General features: G+C 48.6%; 1 protein-coding gene across 8 annotated transcripts in view; it reads right to left on the minus strand.

The window, feature by feature from the left end:
- RFX2 (regulatory factor X2) overlaps positions 1-21,993 on the minus strand; it is a 52,095-nt gene that overhangs the window by 24,245 nt on the left and 5,857 nt on the right. For 2 of the 8 annotated variants that reach the window (XM_062625188.1, XM_062625185.1), the window contains exon 2: positions 1,560-1,672. The exons of 1 other annotated variant lie outside the window; for it this stretch is intronic. In XM_062625188.1, the coding sequence (XP_062481172.1) occupies positions 1,560-1,664 (105 nt within the window). In that variant the 5' untranslated portion in view covers positions 1,665-1,672. Of the gene's footprint in view, positions 1-265; positions 896-1,559; positions 1,673-21,993 lie in introns of those variants that run through there. 5 more of the 8 variants (XM_062625186.1, XM_062625184.1, XM_062625187.1 and 2 more) reach the window with 5 other exon arrangements.

Raw genomic sequence — 21,993 nt, forward strand, 5'->3', positions numbered from 1 at the left:
CACCTCAGAGAGTGCTCAGCACCTTGCAGAGCCAACAAAACAAGCATGGGGATGGAAACGATTCAGTGGGGCCCAAAGCCAAGTATCAGTATCAGTGAGGACCTTCCCCAAGGAGACAGTCTTCTGTGGGCTGAGGCCAGCAGATTGGGCCAACAGAACAAAAAGCTGCCACATGAATCCTAAAGAGACCTTGACCGTTACTGGCTACCTTACACACATACGCTTCTGATTTTTAGCCCTCTAGCTGTAATTATTCATCCCCAACCTGTAAGATGAGGCCGTCCTGTTCGTACAGCCTTTGCTCGCACTGAAAGGTAGCCCAGTGATCAACAACACCAAAGGCTTCAGCCTCACACCAGTCTCGCTGCCAGCAGCTCATCCCTAGTGTTTTCTTTGTCCTGCTGGTGAGAAGGGAAGGCGCTGGATGCTTCTCCTCTTCAGCAATCTTCCATGATCCTCTGGGTCTTCCTTAATCCATGCAGTTCCACTCCATACTCCGTGTCACGACGACAGCACCAGCACAGGCTGGATGGGTAATTTCATAATCCAAAGCCAAGGGGCTTTCTAAACTTCTTTAACAAGTTGTCACAGTCAAATGACTGACAATGCCTCAAATACACTGTTGCTCGGTGGTATCCGCATCATTCCAACAGGAACAAGAAACGCTGCCCAGAGCAATCCAGGGTGGGAGGTTTGAGAGGTGACAGCGAGCTGGGCAGTGAGGTGAATGTCCAGGTCTGCTGGGGAGATGCTCCTACCAGTTCCTAACTTCTAATTATTCCTTTCCATCAGCATCCAATGGCAGCTGCTTCTGTTCACTTGGGAGCTGGGAAGGGTGTAGCTAAGTTACACCCACCCATCCTCTTATCCCTCTGGTTTCCTGCGACAAAAACTTCTTGTGATAGTTCCCCAAAAGGCACAAAAAGGAACCAGTTTTACTTAACCCTTCCCATTTCCAAGGAGGCAGATTCATTCATCAGCTGAAGCTATCATTCCTCTCCCATCAGGCCTCCCAGGAGCATCATATTAATGTATCAGAATCATGGACACCTCCTCCCCACCTACCAAATGAAGAGACCAGCATGTGGCTTCTCCACCCTCTCCCTGCCTTAGCACTTCCTTCACCTCTTTGTTGAGCTCAGTACCTCATTTGCAGAGATGCCTTTAAGGACTGTTTCGTCTTCTCCTGCTTTTATTGACACACCAAATAACAACAGGATCTTACACTAAAGCAAACACCAGACTGCATGAAGTGGCTTCCTCAGGTAGTCAAGATCTCAATCCCATGGTTTACAGCTTGCACGTTTGTAGGGCTAACACAGGAAATCTCTGGGGCCTTTAAAAGTCTAGCAACAGGTTCTCTCCACTACTTCAAGTTGCTGATTAACAAACCTAAAACCCCAGACTGGCATCCCTGCTACAGGCAAGGACACCTTCCACTAGACCAGGTTGCTCCAAGCCCCATCCAACCTATATAAACCCCCTGGATTAAAATACATCTGCGAGCAAACCCAGGCTCTTCCGCATGGAAACCCTAATCCCTGCTGTGCATCCCTTACCTGCTGCGACGATGGCACCAGCTGCACCACCGGAGCTTGGGCTGACGCTGAGGTGTGAAGTGCCACAGAAGCTGCTGAGTCTGTTCCACCCTCGGAACTCTGCATGCTCACTGCTGGGGAGAGCAGAGGGGAGGTCAGGCAGGGAAAGCACAGCTACACCCCAGGAACCCACGGCCCAACGACACAAAATCCCACTGGAAGATGCAAGGGAAGTGCTAGGAAGGAAGGTGCTACCTTCCTACACAGAGGCCTCTTTTTAGTCTTGGAGCTAATTTGAATAGAGGATTCTATTGAGAAAAAAAGAAAGTTGCACAATTGTTCCACCGAAAGGAGAGGGAAGGAACAGAAAATGCATTTCTAAATATAACCAAAAAGTAGCGCTGGAAAATTAGTGTGTCACAGTGAGGACAGCTCCAGATCTGGAAGAGTAAAAGCACGCTTCTAGAATCAGTTTTATTCCTTCTCATCTTTAACTAACCCTGAATAAATATGTGCCTGGAGCTTAGCTAATGCTGTCAGAAAAGCAGGGTGGCCAGTTTGGGTTATAATAACCAAGAATCAAACATGAAGAGCATCTTTTTAACACCCCCAAATCACCCCCACAAAGAAACACCTCCCCGCTCCCACCCATTGCTCCAGAACCCCACCTGAGCCTCACTCAGGTCCCCACATCATCCTCCAGGCCTGCTCCCACACTGCAACCCTATGGAGGTGATGCCCTCAGCATCTTCAAGTTACCCAGCTCCCCCCATCCCGGCCAGCACTGCTCAGCCACCTTGGGAAGCATCCCAAGGGCCACAAGGGACCATCCTGGGGATGGAGAGATGGCAGGAGGGCAGGGTTCTTTATCCCTTGGGACTCCTTGCTCCCACACGGCACTGCCCTGGCTCCCTGTGTCCATCGCCACCCAAGGGACACCAAACCTGCTGCTTCCCGAGTACAAACAGTGTCATATGGGGGGTTTTGATGTAATATGGAGGGGGGGACCTTTTATTTCTCAGTTGCTTGTGAAAGTTCCCGTTTAAAAAACTATTTTAAGAGCTTTCTTGCTGCCACTTCAAAACCAAACCCTTCAGAAACATCCCGATTTGGAGTAGCAGCATCTCTCCTCTCTCAGCCTCACTGCTGAGCATAATGGAGCCTCCAAATAACAGCAGGAAACCTTTTCCATTTTGTTTCCTTTCTGCATCCAATATTTAAACTTCTTCCTCGACTTTGTGCATGTTAAGAGGCAAAAGGGAAAATGAGAAAGGGAGGGATGCTGGCCTATCATCTGATAGCTCTTTGTGGTAAAAGGCAATGCAATGGGGAGGTAAAGGGCTCTGGTTCACAGCTTTTGAGGGTTTTGCAAGTGGAAGACTCTAACAAGGAGAGGTTAGAGAAGAAAGGTGAATTGCCCAATATATTTTAATGATCTGTTTGAGAATGGGTCTGGTGGGGTCAGATCTTGGCATTTCAAGTCCACAGAAAGCTCTCTTTTCAAGCGTACTTCTAACGCGAAAAGGATGCTCAGAAGAGATGCTGTCTCCAAATTACCGCCTGTTCCTCCCTGCTGATGAATTTCACCTTCTGGTTTCCCTCGGTGACCCAAGGAGGGGCAGGGTGGAAGCTGAACTGTCAGCTGCCAAAATAAATCACCAGTGTACTTCTCAGTTTTGTTACAAAACACAGGCTCTGCTACCGATGACAACCAAGCCAGACACAGGGACTGATGAAATCTGGTCCTTCCAGACAAGGTAGACAGACACAGAAGCACCGGGGCCACCAAGGCACATGTACAAGACTTCTTATGATCTTGTTTATCAGTGCAACATCCTGGATAAAGAATAATTCATTTCCCATTAAAGCCATCCTGTGCTTCCTGAGGACTGGAGAGACACACACTGCTAACGTTAATCCGCAGTGATGAGAAGCTGACAACAGAAACAGAATTCCTATGCTCTGAAAAACCACTGCAAGGTGCTCCAGAGCTTTGCTGATGTCCCAGGAGCACAGCTCCTAAGTGAGCAGGCACAGGGCTCCAGAGGATGGATAAAACAGCAGCTTTCCAGGAGAGGGAATGTGGCATCCAAAGTCTTGCTCTTCCCTCTTCTTGGGTGCTATGTGTGCAGTGTAAGGAACACCCTTGTGGCTCCTGTATGGACATCGGCTGCTGGAGCTCGGCCGTCTGCTTGAGCAGCTCTTCTTTGGCAGTTCTGCCACATCCCTAAAGCAAGTGCCCATGAAAGGCCCCGCTTCTCTGCTTCCACCTCATTTATCGCCTCCCACAGGGAAGGAAGTTTTACAGTGTTTCTGATCAGCCTCTCCTAACAGAGATGCAGATGAATCAGAGAAGATGCTGCGAGGGCTGGAGCAGCTCTGCTCTGGAGCCAGGCTGAGAGAGCTGGGCTGGGGCAGCCTGGAGAAGAGAAGGCTCCTGAAGGGGAGACCTGAGAGCAGCTCCAGTGCCTGAAGGGGCTGCAGGAAACCTGGAGAGGGGCTTGGGACAAGGAATGTAGGGACAGGCCAAGGGGAATGGCTTGAACCTGCCAGAGGGGAGACTGAGATGAGCTCTTAGGCAGAAGCTCTTCCCTGTGAGGGTGCTGAGGCGCTGGCACAGGGTGCCCAGAGAAGCTGTGGCTGCCCCATCCCTGGCAGTGCTCAAGGCCAGGTTGGACACAGGGGCTTGGAGCAAGCTGCTCCGGTGGAAGGTGTTGGGGTTGGAGCTGGATGAGCTTTAAGGTTCCTTCAACCCAAACCATTCCATGATTCCTTATTTGGCTCAAAAGCGAGCCCTCCTGTTTCCCAAAGATCTCAGGTTTGCTGCCTTCCCCTTAGATCTGGTCTAAGAGAGAGAGGCTCACCCCAGCCATGCTTGCTTCCTCTGCCGCCTGGGGAAGGATGCTGTAGCTCTCTCACAGCAGGAGTGACCAACAGAAGCTATTAGAAGGTGTCTCGTGGCGTTTGGCAGCGGGTGAAAGCCTGGCAGCTTGGCAGCCCCTGCACTGGGGAGCTGGCACGAACTGAGAAGCTTATTAGTAGTCAAGAGAGCTGCTGGTGGGTCACAGAGAGGAGCAGCATCCCCATCCAGGGCTCCTTGCTGGGTAAGAAGAGCAAAGAGACAAGTCAGTTGTTATGCCAGAGAAAAGAGCAGATGGGACCTGACCGTGCATCAGGAATGAAATCGCTCAAGACATCAGCGATTCAGGTAGAGACAAGTTCAAAACTCTGGTTGCTCAATGGGGCTGGTGATGCCAGGGGCAGCATCAGGACTGTGGAAGGCGCTGCAGAAATCTGGATTCCAGCTTGCATCATCCCTGAATGAATCAGGCAGATAACAAAGCTCCTGTTTACTCACAGCTATCTCGGTATCCAAGCAAACAGGAAAGAAAAGACAGAAAACAACTAAGAATTTCTGGGTGCTGTTTCTGGTTCTGCCACCGATTTGCTCCATAACCTTGAACAGATGCTTCCCCTTCCCCAGGCTTCAAGTTTCCCACTCCTAAAAAAGCCACAATACTCCCCCAGGTAAGGGATTTGTTGAGCACTGGCCTCAAAGTCTGAATGCATTTGAGAAAGACAAGTAGTACTATCACTAGCCTTGGGGGCTGATAAAAACTCCACTTCTCACCGTTCCATTCATAAACCACATTGCCTTCATGTAAATGGCCTTGCCTTTGTTAATCTCCCCTGCCTAAACCAGCTGCCAAAGGCTGGGAAAGCAGAGATAAGAGGAGCAATTCGCAGCCAGAATGGGGAGGGAAAGAGGGGACAGCAGGAGAACAGCCCACAGCTTCCAAGTGCCGAGAAGGGATAGCAGCAGCATCCTCTGCAGCGGTTCCCAAGGTCCCCAAAAGAGCTCAGGGGAGGAAGGAGCTGGAAGGGTGCTGGGGCTGTGCTGCCAAGAGATGAGGAACTGCAAGTGTTTTTCCAAGGAATGGTTTCATATAAACTACGAGCTCCTGAGCACTCAAACAAAACCATTTCAGAGCTAAATGCCAACACGCGAGCATCCAGTACCTGCTGCTGAGCAGAGCCAGAGCAGGAGCCTGCCGCAGGGAGGTATTTGGGCTGCTTTCCTTTGGTGCTCTGGTCCATGCTCCATGGGACATATAAGGACCAGCAGCACCCCAGGCAGCCCTGAGCCTTCAAATAAAAGAGGGTTTAAGTCCTTGACTTCCTCAGGCCCAGGGTTGCTTCTGTTGGAACTGCAGCCCAGCTCCTCGGTGGTTTCATACTGGAAGATGTCACCAACTGAAGTGAATACAATCCTCCCCTGCCTCACGTTGCTATTTGAGGAGCAGCCTCACAGAAAGCAGGGGTGGGACTGGCACAGTCTTGGCTCTCATGGGGTATTTAGGTCTCGTATTTATATCTCTTTCTTTTCTGAAGGCAGAAATGTAAAATGCATGAGCTAGCCTACACCAGCATCCAGACTGATCATACATCCATACTAGTGCTGCTTTCGAAGCACCAACACTGTCGCTGTTCCAGTGAATCACTTGCTTAGTTGAAGATGAGTATTTGAAGACCTATTTGAAGACAAGTATCATAAAGGATTATATTTAATTTGCTTTTCAAAGCTTACTTGGTCACCCTTGTCCAAAGCCCCTCTCCATGCTTCCTGTAGCCCCTTTAGGGCTACAAGACCTCAGGCTGCTCTGAGGTCTCCCTGGAGCCTTCTCTTCAGATACTGGGAGGCTGCTATGTAATACTGGAACATAAGTGAGGGAAAGGAAAATATCTTTGATGAGTTTCTTGTTCAAGAACTATCAATTATTCTACTACATTATTTTTCTATAAAAAGGTGGGAAAAGTGTCTTTTTCCAGGTGAACTTGCTCTAATTACACTTGCTTGTTTTATTTCTGATGGGTTTGTTCACACAGGAAGCCCACGCCTAGTGCATTAGCTCTCCTGCTAAAAGGAGCTATCCTGAACTTCTAATCATCACCTGCACATGTTGTCAGCCGCATCCCATAGAAGGAATCCAAGATAAATCTGTCACGGGGACAGACAGAAGCTTCATTCCATGCAGACACAGGACTAAAAAGGGTGGATGCACCAGGATTGCAGGAAACCTCAAGAGCTGGATGTTATTGCTAATGGCATTTTATAGGAAGCTTTACCCTGAATAAATGCAGGAGGTAACCTTTGGACATCTTTAATATTAGCAGGAGCTAATGCCATGTAGGAGACCCAGCACCGGGCGCTCAGCTGTGCACAGTTTGGGCTCCATGGATTCTTCCTGTCAAATGGCTCTTGGGCTGAGCAGGGGGTGAAATAACCAGGGAATCACATATGGTCCCGTTTCCATCTGCAAGTTCAGCATACAGCCATCCCTTTATAGAAACCTCCTGATAGCTGGCATTTTACTGCAAATACTGGGGATGCTGCAGTTGAATTTCAACCCCCCTAATGGTTACTTCTCATCCAGAACACTGCTGGGATCAAAATCCAAAGCCAGGGGTTTGCTTGCTTTCTTTTTGCTTGGTTTTGTGCGTTTTTTGCATGCTTCAAAAGAAGGGTTTTTTACATTTTAAAAGGGTTCTTTGGTTTCTGGCACTTTTATTCAGGCTTAGTTGGCCTGGAGCTTGCATAAATAGGAAAACCAGAACAGGAGTAAGGGAATTCAGAAGGAATAAAAATGCTATTTGAGCATCACGTTCTTATATGGGCTCTAAAAGAGGAATGAGGGGTTTGACATTGCATAGATTCACTCCTGAGGATCCTCAGTGCTCTCAAAAGTGACTGAAAATAAGAGAAGGAGTGCCGGGAAGAGCAGATTTTGACCTTCTTTTCCAGCAGATGCACACTATCCATCAGTTTATCCACCACCCTCTATGCCCCATTTTTTTACTAAAGAAAAACTTCACTATTTTCCAGTTGGTTCAACATTTTTGGCTTAGTCTCTATTTAGGAATTTGCCCTGAAAAGGCATCGGCTCTGTTTTAACCAGGGCATAGAAAGGAAGTGTTTAATACCTTGGAAAAGGAAATGCAACCTGGCCTAGTGGAAGGTGTCCCTGCCTGTGACATGGGGTTGGAACTGGATGAGCTTTAAGGTCTCTTCAACCCAAACCATTCCATGAGTCTATCATTCTATGAAATCTATTGGATGTGAATGCAAATGAGACCAAGTGAATCACACCACCTCAGAGCAGAACTGAGGCAAACACTTGCATCAGCCCCAGCTTGCCTCTGTGTCCACACACATCCTTTATTCCCTGCTGCGTGTGTCTCCAAAGCCTGCCATCTAGAAGAAATACCAGGTGTTCCCCTGGAACATGATTCCAGCTCACCCATCCATGAAACTCTTCACTTTTGGGTGGCTGAACCAAAGAGAACCTGCCCTATCAGCACCCATGGTTAGGAGTTCCCTCTTCCTTCAGAAGATAGAGGGGATGCCCTGTTAGGGATGGGTGCATCTGGAAGTCTGGTTGGCTAGCACCCGAACTTAATCCTTGTCCAGCATGTTCTACAATTGGCACAGTCACAATCCCAGCTGGACTTAGGAGAGCTGCAGTAGTTCCTGGGTTTAAAGTGGCTCTAAAAGCCCTGGAAGAAGAACCTGCTGTTCTGACTTTCAGAGGGAGCCAGGAAATGCTGGAGCAGGTTAAGACAGGACAAATCTCAGCTCATCAAAGCCTTGACCTCCATCCAAACCCCTCATCACACACCAAGGACAGCCCAGAATGCCTGCAGCAACACCAAGGATGGTGCTGGGCATCCCCAGCAGCAGACACAAGCACTCGGGTACCATCTGCATCCCAAGGGCTGCAGCAGCTTTCACCTTTCACAACCAGCCCCTCCTAAACCAGCATCCCCTTCCTGCAGAGGAGAGGGGAGAGGTTTGGGCCAGCTCTGGGCTCTGGGCAGGGGGAAGGTGCCCTTATGGCCATTGCAGCTGAAAGCAAGCCCTGTCAGATGAGCAGGGGCTGGCACTTGAAGGGTGATCATCAGAAGGGCATCCTGACCCTCATGTCACAACCTTTAGCCTTTTAGTAAGTGGCAGGAAGTGAAGGGGATGGAAGGGGGAGACAAACACGACAAGGAACCTGATAAGAACCTGATTTTGGAGAGGCTGCTTGTTATATTGCTGTGAAATGTTATAAACAGAGAAGGCACCAGACCCTTCCACTGATGAGGTTAAATGAATTTAAACCAGAAGCAAAGGCTGCTTGTCCAAGAGCTCCAGTTCCCTGGAAACACAGATAAACCCAAAGCACACATCTCAAGGGCAGCAGGCAGTGTAGAGCTGCTTAGGGGCTCTGTTAGTTGGTTGGTTTTCTGTTTTCAGCAACCTGGTCCTCATGGAAAAATACAAGTTTGGAAACAGCTTTTATTAGCGAGTTAATAATACACCAAAATACAAATAGACACTCGGTCTTTAATTAGATTTCATGGACTCAAGTCATACAGATACACACACACACACACGGAACTGTTGTGTAACAGCAGCTCACTCATCTTTGCTGTGGCTTTAAAAGTAACTTTCAGAGAGGCAGAAGAGAGGGAGGAATGTGTCCGTGCTGGCTGTGTAATGTGGAGTTTCCTTAAGAGCCAGCTGAGACTGAAGAGCAGATGCTGCGATGGTTTAATGTGTGCACAAATCCCATGTGCATGGATCCCAGACCTGACCACGGGCAATGTAACGCTGTGAACCTCCCCCCCAAAAACCCCGTCCTGTTTGCTTTCTGGGTTAATAAGAGGAATATTCTCCAAGTGTCAAAGCCAGGACTGGATTCCTTCAGATCTGAAGGCATCCCTTCCGGTGCTCAGAACCGCAGGGGCCAGCCTGCAGCCTATTCACTGCCTCTGCATTTCACCCTCAGACTCCCAACAGAATCACCTGGGAGCCCCTGTTTGTTCTCAAAGTCCAATGAGTGCTTGAAACTCAGAATCCCAGCCTGGGTTGAGTTGGAAGGGACCTTAAACCCCCTCCAGCTCCAACCGCTGCCACGGGCAGGGACCCCTTCCACTGGAGCAGCTTGCTTCAAGCTCCCGTGTCCAACCTGGCCTTGAGCACTGCCAGGGATGGAAGAGTTGTTGCCTTCCTCCTCACTAGCCCAGTTTTGACTTCAGGAAGGGTTTGCTATAATGGTGGCAAATAATGGTACCCACGAAACAACACCCTGATGGCTGGTGAGCAGTAAGGAAGCTTCCGGAAGGAGGAATTACAAGTCACACACCACACTGTACTCCATACCAAGGCCCTTCAGATACCGGCTCCAACATAAGCCTTGGTGCTACCTGGCAAAACCAAGCCCAACTTCTGGGCCCAAATTAATCATTTTCTCACATGTTTAATAGGTGCACTGCAGGGGTTTCCCAGGCTCTGATTCACCAGGGGAAATACAGCACATCAAGTGAAAATCTGGCACAAAAGCATCCCAAAAGTTCCTGTCTACGGCAAAGCTTAGTCACCCAAATCAGAACATCTGGTTATTTGAGCCCTGAGGTCTGTAGCCCTGCTTCTGTGTGCTCTCAGGATGATCCCAGGTACCTGGGTATAGCTAATTCCCACCCCACACACACAGGGAACTGGGCTTATTTTGGGACCAGGAACTGCAAACCTTGGTACTCGACTGTGGTTTTGCAATACCAGCTTTTCTAGCTTGTCCTGTGGCAGAAAAGTGTGGAATATGCCACTGTAAGTGTGAAGTAGGAGATTTGCTGCAGGATTTCATTTAGATGTGGCTGTTTCCATCATGCCTCTCCAGTGACCAACAAATAGAGAAGCAACCGCTGCCAGCACAGCCTTGTATGTTGTTATTTATTTATACAGCACCATTCAAAAGCAGTGTGGGGCTTAACAAGGTTAAGCAGAACAAGCCACAAACATCAACTGTGGCCATTCAGAGGAGAGACAACTTCGTCTTGGATTTTACAGCCTGAGCTTGAGGGCTCTGGAGGCTGCTCATGGGCTGAAACATGGCTCAAGGGGATGAGCAAGTGGTCACGAGCATTGGTGATGCTGTGGGTTTGTATTTGGGAGCTTGAGAAGCCTGAAAGGAGCAAGGAGAGAAACAAGAAGTGGTCACTGTTCCCCTCTGAGAGGGAGGTAGTGCCTGGGCAAGCACGAGGAGGAGGAGGAAGATGGTTTCCTTCTCCTGACACTTTGTTGTCTCTTTCAAACATCTGCATGAGCAATGGGACAGGAGCAATTGCTTTCCAGTGCACTGGTAAGAGTGCACAGAGAAGAGGGCCAAGGTGCTGGGTATTTCCCTGCAGAAACTGAGGGTTCATACAGCTCTTAGTGATGGGTACTGCAGACTCCAGCATTAACACTACCCCAGACAGAAGACACAACTATCTAGAAACACACAATTCTTCCTGGAAAAGCAGAGAAATGAGAAGGCTGCTTCAGATGCCCTAGAAACGCAGTTTGGGAATAGGTATTTGAATATTCTGCTCTTGGAGAAAAGCCCTGCTGTATTTTAGGTGAGGACAGCAATAGGACAGAGCGTATTCTAGACGAATGGGAGAAGAGCTTGCAACAACTGCTCTGATAGCCCAAAGAAGGAGAATTGACTGTTCCTGAACTAGAATGAAGTGAATTATGCCTTTTATCCAGGCAATAAATTCCTGAGGGCAGTGGGTTTGGCCTGGAGACATAAAGAGGGGGGGTGGCTCCTTCTGAGCAGCCTCTCAGGCCACTGCCCCTTCTGTCCTCAGCCTGGCTAGCGAGGGGTTCAGACGACACCCACAAACCGCTTGGTCGTCTCCATCCACTGAGCGGGCAAGGCAAAGCTGCGGTTTAACACCCTCCAGGGCTGTGCTCATTGCGCTCGGAGGCCGTGACACCGAGAGGGAAGATTTAAGCCCTTTTGAGCCATAAACTCACAGAGGGGGAAAGCTGACTTGAACCCCGACCCTGACATTACCTTGGGGGGACCCAGGGACCCTTCCCAGCCCCTCGGAGGCGCGGCGCGGGCGGAGGAAGCCGCCGATGCAGGGGGAGGATGCGCAGGCAGCGCTGTTTGGGGAGCAACAGCGGTTGCCAGGGGCGACGCGGTCCCCTCCCGTGTCCAGGGCGCGTTGCTCGGCAACGCGGGGAGCGCTTCCCAAACCAAACATCCCCATCCCCATCCCCGCCCGCCCTCCCCGCCGCGAGCGCTCACTAAATATGTCAGCGGTATTTTCAGCAGCCCGGGAGGACTGACAAATAATTTCTTTGCTATAGTAACTGCGCGGGGAGGAGGTGGGGGGGGGTGGAACGGGACCGAGGGCTCCGGGGCTTTGTTTGGGCTTTATTTAATTGTTATTTCAGAATAAACGGGTTAGCAGGCTGGGCAGTTCGCTGTGCTCCAAAGCAGATGCCCAGGAAAGGAACCGTCTTGAGTTGGTTTGGTTTTACAAACGTTATGAAGGGGTTAACCTCTTCTGGTTGTAACTGGTCATCAGGCAAACGCACGCACACGCTACCCCCCCCAGGCTGGGTCTGCAGTTTGCTGCCCCGGGAAGGCACCAGCAGCAGCTCCCTGCAAACGCGAGTCCCTGAGCAAGTCCTCTTGCAACTTTATTTCCCCCCACCACCACCTATGTGTGGATTCCTAGAGGTTTCCCAGCAGATGGAGATGAGCTCTGAGGCAGAAGCTCTTCCCTGGGAGGGTGCTGAGGCGCTGGCACAGGGTGCCCAGAGAAGCTGTGGCTGCCCCATCCCTGGCAGTGTTCAAGGCCAGGTTGGACACAGGGGCTTGGAGCAAGCTGCTCCAGTGGAAGGGGTCGCTGCCTGTGACAGGGGTTGGAGCTGGAGGACCTTTAAGGTCCCTTCCAACCCGAACCATTCCATGACCCAATTTAGATCCCTCTAAAGCAGGATTTGGCTTACATAAACCAGGTTTGCTTTCCTTAGTGGTATGTGTGAGCCTGAGGAAGGTAGGCTGGGAAATGAGCTGTTGGGAGAGGGCGTGTGTGGTTTGTGAGCGCCTTCTGATTTGATAAAGAGGAGGACCTCACCAAAAAGATGTTTTCTTCTAATTCCATGAACGTAGGAAACTCATTTAAATTCTCTACTTTGCATTTTTTTTTACATTAAAATTTGAGGCAATTCATCATAAGCAAAAACTTACAAACACGTAGAGCATGTTAAGGTGGAAATCAAGCTTAGAGACAGGCTTTTGCTGGGCTGGTGGAAACACATCATTGTCCTGGGCTCAGTGCTATGATCTGAAACAGAAAAGTTCTGCTGTGTTTGCTAATCACCATTAAGGCCACATGCTCCTGTCACAGGTTCCCCAATTCAATAGGAGCCGAATTCGGGCAGAATTTTATCCCTCCAACTTTTAAATCCAAGCTTAGGAATCGGCATCCCATCAGTTCACCCACACAGTGATTACCGACAGGGGTTGCTGGTTTCCAGATGCGGATGTGCTTTTAGCACTGCCTTTGCCATGGGTTTCAGGTGTTTCTCTAACCAATGGCACAGATGCCCAGGGCACAGCACAAATTGCAGCAAGGTATTTGCTTCTCTGAGGCACACGCCATGGAAAGCAGACATCACTCACCCACTGGGTGAAGAACTCATAGCACTGGGCACATTCAGCAGAGAGCTGATACTCGTGCAAGACAGGCAGGAGAGGGGCAGAGCTTGGCAATGTAAAAGTGACAACTGAGAATTAAGAAATGGCATAACTTGAAGAATCTCCCCTGCAAAGGGAAAAACCCGCACCATGAGCAGCTGGTTGAGGTGATGCAGAAGCATTTGCATTCACTGCAGAGAAAATGAAACTCAAAACAAGCTCCTTTGATTAATGATACCTTTCCCCACCCTGCCTATTGCCTTATGGCAAACTCCAGCACTGAAGTCTTGATGCTGTGTGAAATGTGGTTGCACAGAGAAGCTGTGGCTGCCCCATCCCTGGCAGTGTTCAAGGCCAGGTTGGACACAGGGGCTTGGAGCAAGCTGCTCCAGTGGAAGGGGTCCCTGCCTATGGCAGGGGTTGGAGCTGGAGGAGCTTTAAGGTCCCTTCCAACCCAAACCAGGCTGGGATTCTATGACAGCAGCCACAACTCGACCTTGCTCCTTCCACCAAAATTACTAAAGTGATCTCTTTGCTGGCATTGACCCAAGTCCAATCAACTCATTTCAAGGTGTAAAGGAGTTTGGCTGCCCTGATGCTCATACCTTATTAAGATGAGCACATTTAGTCCAAGAGTCTTCTCATCCCATTTCTTTGTGCTAAGGGCCATCATTCCTGCTTTAATATGCTAAAAAGTTACCGCTGAGATAAGGCAAACACATTGAAATGGAGAGCTGACACCTCTCCTCTGGAGTGTGGATGCTGGCAGGGGTTTAGCATTTCAGCTGCTGGAGTCCTGTTGCTCCCACTGAGCTATGCCTGACAAGAGAAAGGGTTTCCAGCTTTCCAACCTTTAGTGAGCAAGTAAAAAGAAGAACCCAGTTTCAAAAAGTCACTTTTTAAACAGCCTTCCTTCGTTTTATCTCCTAATGGGGTTTAATCCAACCTTATCCTTTGGGGATTTTCTGGTCCCATGAGGGGGAGCATTTAGTCACCATCATACGGCAACTCCCTCCTCCCTTTTTCCTTTTTATCCCTTTCAGCTTTTGCTTTGCAGAAAATTAAACGTACATCCACTCCTTGCAAGCGTGAGAGCAATGGTAGAAGCGTCAAGTGTGACTGCAGGAGCTATTTCCAGGCTACACAGCATCTACTGCCTGTGCTGAGCGGCACGTTGAAGAGGCCGTGAAATGCTAATGCTCTCCAGACTGCAAGATGCAGTCCTAAAGAGAAGGAAAAAGTCTCTCTGAAGGAGGTTTTTCTGCCCATTCCAGCTCCAGAAATCATACAAAACTTTTAACACCTCCCTTCGGCTCAAGCTTTCCAAGTTGCACTTGAAAAAGTGAAAAGGAAAACCAGATGGGGGTGAGGGAGCGGATGGAGATGATCCGGCAGAGCTAAAATATCCATTAGTTGTAAATTCCACCATCTCCTCCCCCTCCCAAAACCAACCCAACCTGGACTGCATGGGTCAGATTCCACCCACAAACCCAGAAAGCAGCTCCAGCCACATTCAGACAGCCCTTTTTATTCCCTTGCTTGTCTAAGTGGCTGCTAGGCAACCCCAGCAGCATTGCTGCTCATATGCATTAAGTATTAACTATTATTTCATTCCTTCCCCCCTTCTCCACAAAAAGGCAGCAAACCTCAATTCACAGCACACAGTTCTTTTCCCAAAAGCAAATGTTGGTTAAACTAAGCTGGAAAAGAGAGTGAAAACCAGGTAAAGGTTGGATAGACCCTGTTTAGTTAGAGGATGCTCTTGATGCAGGCACTGTGAGATGTAAGAGGGTTTCCAGCACCCAGCACCAGCCACCTACCCCCAAATACTCTTGTTAGAGGCTGAAAAGCTCGGTTTTGGTGTACCAGGAGATGCAGCTACCCTGAGGCAAATTCTGGAGGTAATAGCCTCTGTGCTGTCTACGCAGGGAGCCCAAGATCCTGCTTTATGTTTGGAGCCCAGAAGGAAACAATGCAAACATCCCCACTGCTCCTGCTGCTTCCAGCCCCTGAACAGTGAGAGCTATCCCTTTGGAGGTGGTGGCTCCTGTGATGATAACCCCTGCTTTTGCTGTAAAGCAGGGCAGATGAGCAGCAGAAAGGATGCTGAGGCCACTGCCCTGCCCAAGGACAAGCACTAAGGTAGACTACACAATGTGTGAGGTTTCCTACTCCCCTCCGTCAGGAGAGCCAGGTTTCTAAGCAGCATCCCCATCATTGCCACAGGCAACTCTTCCAACAGTTACAGCAGATATTTTGCCTGAAGGAACAAAAATCAGATCTGGGAGAAGAGAGGAGAAAGCAGCAGCTGCCAGGGTGTAGAAATGGCTGGGAAACTTCAGCCCAGTGAAGAAATTCAGTTGTGGTTTAACCAAGACACATATTCAGCTCCCCTTATGAGCCTGGTCTCACCTAACTCTGGTGACACTTCTGTATCCAAAGTAATTACCACAACAACAGAGGAGGAAGGTGCTGCTAAGGACAATAAGGCCGCAGGACAAGGAATTTTGCACCTATAGGAAGACTCCAGAAGCAGGAGAAGAAGGTGGCTGTACAGCCCTGCCCTGGGAGGAGAGGCTGGTGATAGGCAGAGACCAGGTTCCTCCAGCTTAGTGACATTTGTGAGTAATTACAAACCTTGAGATCCATTCTAATGTTAATTTGCTGGCTAGCTGTTGTGGAGCAGTGTAATTAGACGTTGTGTAGCTAAGATGCAGACTGGAAGGAATGCTAAGAATCCCTCCACTTGCAAGCTGAGCAACAGTGGGAAGAGCAGGAGTTGGAGCACAGAAGAGCATCCACACACCTCTGGAGCCTGGGAAATGGAGCAGGTCCTGGTGTCAGATCCCCCTCTTCAGATGCCCCATTGCATCCCAAACACGAGCTGCCAAGCAATGCCAGCTCAGCTCAGGTGCCACTAGCAAGCAGTGAGAAGGTTGGGCTTTGCTTTACATCTTCACACACTCCTCCTTTCTGCATGCCTCAGGTCAGGGACGAGAAGGGTACCCCCCAGTATCACATCTCACTGCCGTGTTCCAGCAAAGAAATCAGTGTTTGCCTCAAGTGAGAGCATCCTCTGGATTTCTGCCCTGAGAAGCTGTGGCTGCCCCATCCCTGGCAGTGCTCAAGGCCAGGTTGGACACAGGGGCATGAAGCAAGCTGCTCCAGTGGAAGGGGTCCCTGCCTGTGGTATGGGTTGGAGCTGGAGGAGCTTTAAGGTCCCTTCCAACCCGAACCATTCCAGGCTGCTATAATTCATGTCACCATCTAATTCAAGTGTTCAGGCTAAATGCTGTCTCTAATAGAGGCCAGCCAGAAAATGTTTGGTTTTCAAGTTACGAGACGTTTCCTGGGTTAGGGCTGCACTGGTGAGCAACAACAGTGCGCTACAGCTGAGGATGACAAACGTTTTCAACTGGAAACAAATCTCTTTACACACAGTGCCTCTGCCCATTTCACAAGTAAGAGAAGCAATAATTGTGGGGTTTGGGTTGGGTTTTTTGTTGGCTTTTTCCTAACACTAATGTCCCAGCACATGTGGAACCAGAATCAGGCATCATTTCATTTCTGAAACATAACTGCTAAAATCACTGCCAGATTTGATATCAATTTTCCCCCACAAAACAAATTGATTAAATGCAAACTAAATTAGATTCCCTAAAGCTCTGTAATAGCCAACTTCATGTAGCAGCTTTGTAATTTGCAGGTGGAAATCCAGAAGAGCATTCATTTGCAGCCTAACTCAAGTACCCAGTTACTCTGAAAAATAGCATTTTAAGCTATCAACAGCAGCTAAATTATTCAAGGATGGAAAAAAACAAATGCATCTCCTCTAGAAAGGAAACCATCAGTGCTAAGAACAACACAGCTATTCTCCTAAGGCCAAACAATCAGCAAAGCAAGTACTAGTAGAAAGATGCAGCACCATTAGCAAAAAGAAAAGTTTTCTAGGAATATTCCAGTCCAAAAGTGTGTTGTAATGAAGCCCACTTTAAATGATACAGCATTTAAACAGGCAGAGTGGGAAGCAATACCCTGAGCATCACCATGTTCTCAAGGGTGAAGGCAGGACGGGGGAATGGCTTGAACCTGCTCGAGGGGAGACTGAGATGAGCTCTTAGGCAGAAGCTCTTCCCTGGGAGGGTGCTGAGGCGCTGGCACAGGGTGCCCAGAGAAGCTGTGGCTGCCCCATCCCTGGCAGTGTTCAAGGGCAGGTTGGACACAGGGGCTTGGAGCAAGCTGCTCTAGTGGAAGGGGTCCCTGCCCGTGGCAGGGCTTGGAGCTGGAGGAGCTTTAAGGTCCCTTCCAACCCAAACCATTCCATGATTCCTTACTGCACAGGAGAATGGATCAACCTGACAAAGCCAGACACCACAAGGACCAGTGCTTGGGATATCTGCTTTTTCCCATGGATATTTCATGTGGCAACAGTCTGTCAGGCCTATTTGGTCAGGCTGAGTTTAAATGGTGAGAGCACCCTGGACAGGGTGGAAGGTGCCTCCTGTGCCACTCCATCACCAAACTGGCCCCGCTGTGCCCCTGTGTTCATCCCTGCGTGTTCCAGCTCCTCCTCACCATCAGCTGCACATTGTAATTCTTAAAGCATATGAATGCAATGGTGGTGATGGGGGAGAAATCAGGGCTCTTCTGCCAGGCCCCAGGAGGGAGGTGGGGCTCTCTGGGCCACCCAGATGTTTGCAAATTCACACAGAGAGCCTAAACAGAGCAAAAACGAGCTGCGACTGTTCTAGGCACTAAAGCTGTTATGGTTCTAAGCAAGGTCAGCCTCCCTTGCAGGGACACCACAGCTGCCTTAAAGGACTCCTGCAGCAAAGCTGCAAGACCCAGGAGCAGATATTTGCTCTCTGGAACAGCTACGGAGGTGTGAGGATGCTGTTGGAGCTGTAGCTCCATGACTGCATCCAGGAGCACCACTGAACACCGCGGGCTTAAACATCCCCCAGAGCCACCTGAAGCATCGACCTGGTCTGAATGGCTCTGAGCCATCAGCAGCAGCTTCTCCTCCTTGTTCTCCTGCAAAGAGCAATGAAGATTTGTCATGATGTGAAGCAGAGGGAGATCAGGGCGAGACATTTAAGAGCCAAGACCCTGCTCCTCTGTGTGAGCTTTCAATGGATTGTTCCCATGACAGACATTGCACGAGTGGTCGATTAAACCACCTCAGCCTGATTCCCCGGAGCTGTGCAGCTTCAAAAGCAGCAGAGGAACCAGCCAGTATCCCCATCTTCCACTGCTGCTGGGGATTCACTTCACTGTTGCTCTTTTTAAATGAGGAGCTGTTTAGCTCTCGACCCACGACTGCTCTCTCTTCATTTTCCTTTCATTGACTGAATTGCATAAACCTATCTTTAAAAAACCAAGCCAGAAGATGCAAGCTGCTGCTAAACCCGACATTCCACAGGGCCATCCCCCTGCTTGCAGCATCTTTCCCCACATAGACAGAGAAGGAAAATAAGGAGACATAATAAGGGAAAGGACAGGTCAAGGAGCATTAATTACAGATGGGTTCTGGCACTGTCAAATGAAACATCCGTTTATTCTGTAACTTAAAGTAGTGGGACTGAGGTTTCTACCACATCCACACTTGACCCTTTTCTACTTCCCTCCTTACACCCTCTCCTGGGCTATGATTTGAAGGCATTTATGAGCCAAACGTGCTTCAAACAACTTGAAGCATCTTAGAAAAGGCTTCCAGTACCTCTGAAGAGCCTCCTTCAGCAGGTAGCCAGCAGAGACCATTGCTCTGCCAGTTTTCAAAGCAGAATGATTTGTTCTCTTAAAAACCACTTGAACCTTCTCAGTGGCTCCTTTAGTTACCGAGGAGAGGTTTGGGGGAGGAACCGAGGAACGAGTTTCTTCAGTGCAGCCAGATGGAATTCCAAATCCCAAGTTTAGTCAGGGAGCTAAGGGGAAGATGTCAAAACACGCTTTCCATTAACGCAATAGCAGCAAACACAACCACTTTAAAATGCTATAGACAAACAATTCCAGTGCTGCCAACAGAACCTTTGCCAATACCAGTGATTTTATAACCATAGTAAGTGTAAACCAACAGCAACAGAGTTGTAAGTCAGCGATATGGTATTTTATTCTTAAATATTTGCTTGTGATGCTAGTTGACATCAGACGTCAGTAAAAATAACCTATAGCAAATGAGATGTTGAATGGTCCCATCTGCCTGTTTCACAGGCAAAAAAAAAGGGGGATTTTGTTACTCCTGAATTTCCAGTTGAGTCTTCCAAAACAGAAGGGTCAGTCTCTGTTCTTATTTAGCATGTTGTAAATCAAAAGCAAATGGGTTTAGTTCAGTGGTATAGGTCAGGGGAGTCCATGCAATCGAGCCATTAACAGCAGCTTTTAAAAAGCAAGTATGACATTCATTTTCTGCAGATAGAAAGGGAAAAGAAAACACCATCTCCTCTGCATCTGCACTTCAGTTGCTCAGACAGAAAAAGCACTCCGGCAGCAATAATGCACATTGTTCAGCTGAGCATCCACATCAGCGTGGTTTTCCTCCCATCACCACTATATGCCAAAAGTCAGCTCATCCTCAACACGGACATGAAGCTATGGGGGGACCTTCAAGACACGGACTCAAAGGAGCACCACAAGGAGTTTCTATGGAGTTCACAAGAGACACCGGCTTCTCTAGGAAAGAGGCAGGTCCAGCAATGGTGCCAGAAGCCACTGGCAAAGAGAAACAGAATGGAATTTAGGAAAAACTGTCTTTACAGCCTTGCCCTCCAGTTCCACGTGTGAGTGCTCCCGTGTGTCCACAGGGGAACGGTGCTTATGCTCCTGCAGTGGGAAAACACCCACTGATGTTATAAACCCAGCACAAGGCATCAGGACAGGGATTTCACCCTCCAAACAGCTCTTCAACGCACTCTTATCTCCAAGGAATAACACAGCCAACCTGCTGTACCCAGCTGAGGTTTAAAGAGGTTACAGGTCCAACTTCCAATTCCCTACTAGCCTAGGATGGCCATAAGCCAGCAGTGCAGAACTCATCCAGAGCCAATTTGCTTTTCTCCAGCAGAAATAACTGCTTAATGTCCTGTAATTCAATCCTGATATATGAAGAGAGCAGTTAGAAATCAGGAGACGCATTCAAAATGTTCACTGTGGAACATTTTGTTGTCCAACATCATAATGTAAATGCATCCAAAGAGCAGCCAAAATGAAAGCTATCACAAAAATTCCTTAATGATAGACTAATAAGAGACACATCACCAAAGTACTGGAAATTCTTTGGGGAACATGAATACGCATTGCAATGTATGAGCTATTACTTCAGTTATTTGGTGGCATTTATGAAAAAAGCTGGAGTTTTAAGGCCATGAGGTTAGCATACAGCTGCAAAAATTCAATCCAAGCCATAAACTGTCTCTGGATATGTGCAAAGAGAGGGAGTGTCACTGAAACGAGCCTGTGTTTCTCATCAGGTACTGCAAACAGAGCAAGAAGCACAGTGGAGTTTAGCTCAGCTACAGTTCATCTTCCCCAGTAGATTTCACTTCCTGAGAGCACTCTACATGTGTGTTCATTGGGACTGGAAAACAGCCTGAAGAATGACCCCACTTCAGCAAGAAAACCCCCAATCCCTTTACTTCCCCCAAGGAATTGCTCTAACGAAGTCATTTCTCCAGGGGTTGGTTGCTTGCTTGGTTGTCATCTTTCAAGTCCTCAGGACCAAAACATAGCTCTGAGCCCATCTCCACATCTTCCCCTGTAGCCCTTTGAAGAAGGGAAGCTAAAATCTCAGTGTCCAGGGGGGGAAAAAGGCAAGTGCATCTGCACAAGGGGTTGTGAGAGGGCACGAAGGCAAGCAAGAATGACACCAGCCACAACAATGCAATGGTTTTGATCAGTAAAGCAGCCATCGCTTGAGGATTTCAAAGCACTTTATAAGTACAAATCTTTACAGGTCTCCCCAGCTCAACTTTCTGGCTCCTGGAAATTGAATTTTTCCTTAATGGGAAATGGAAGAGAAAGCACTGAGCAAATAAAGCCACATTTCCCAAACGGATCCGGAAGTATCAATAGATGTGGATTCTGGGTCAGAAGAAGATGGGACTTAGTCAGTGAGAGCACAATCCCATCGGAGAGTCTAAGGTGGCACAGAAATCCCAGTGAGGACTGGGCCTGAAGGCAAGGAGGTGCACTGGAAGTGTGGAATAAACATCCTTCAGTGTGGTGTGCTCTTGGAACTACACTCGATCATGATGTGTATATATATATGTGTGTGTGTGTCTATGCACACACACATCTGTGTATACACAGATATAGCCCCAGGGCCTGCATAAGCATACAGATCTTATTGTGACAAACACACCCTCAGATGTTTTGATACCAAACTTTCTCTTTTCAGTCCCCATCAAGGAAGCGAGGATTAGTGCTTCTTACAGATGAGATACGAAACCAGAGCTTGCAGGGTACCTGTGGAGCTACAGACAAAGCACATTTTCCCCCAGGACAGCAGTAGGGGACTTAATTCCTGAGCATTATAATACGGTGAATCATGGTTTTGAGTGATTGCATCCATGAAAAAGATGCAGAAAAGTAGCCAGTCCACAGTTTGTATTTAGGAGAGACTTACACTGCAATCCACTACCCCAGCTCATGTAATCCACCGTGACAATGGATACCATGGGATAAACAGAAAGACACTGCCTGGCCTATACTTGTGTCCCTCTGTCATCACACCCTGTTAGGAATCAAAACGCTGACTCCCAAAGGCACCTCTAAAACCCAGGTGCTTGTAGGTTGTGTATTGAGCACCAACACAGCAGCTCGTGCGTCACACATTCCCTCCATGACAGCATCGGGGGTGTTTGCTCTCAGCGGAGGTGATCTCTAAGGGAGTTCTCTATCTTAAACTGCCTAATGATCCTCTACCTGGAGCTGGCTCT

This window comes from Pezoporus occidentalis, unplaced genomic scaffold, assembly GCF_034315485.1.
Source record: "Pezoporus occidentalis ecotype Australia unplaced genomic scaffold, CSIRO_AGI_Poc_V1 ctg278, whole genome shotgun sequence".
Lineage (NCBI taxonomy): Eukaryota > Metazoa > Chordata > Aves > Psittaciformes > Psittacidae > Pezoporus > Pezoporus occidentalis.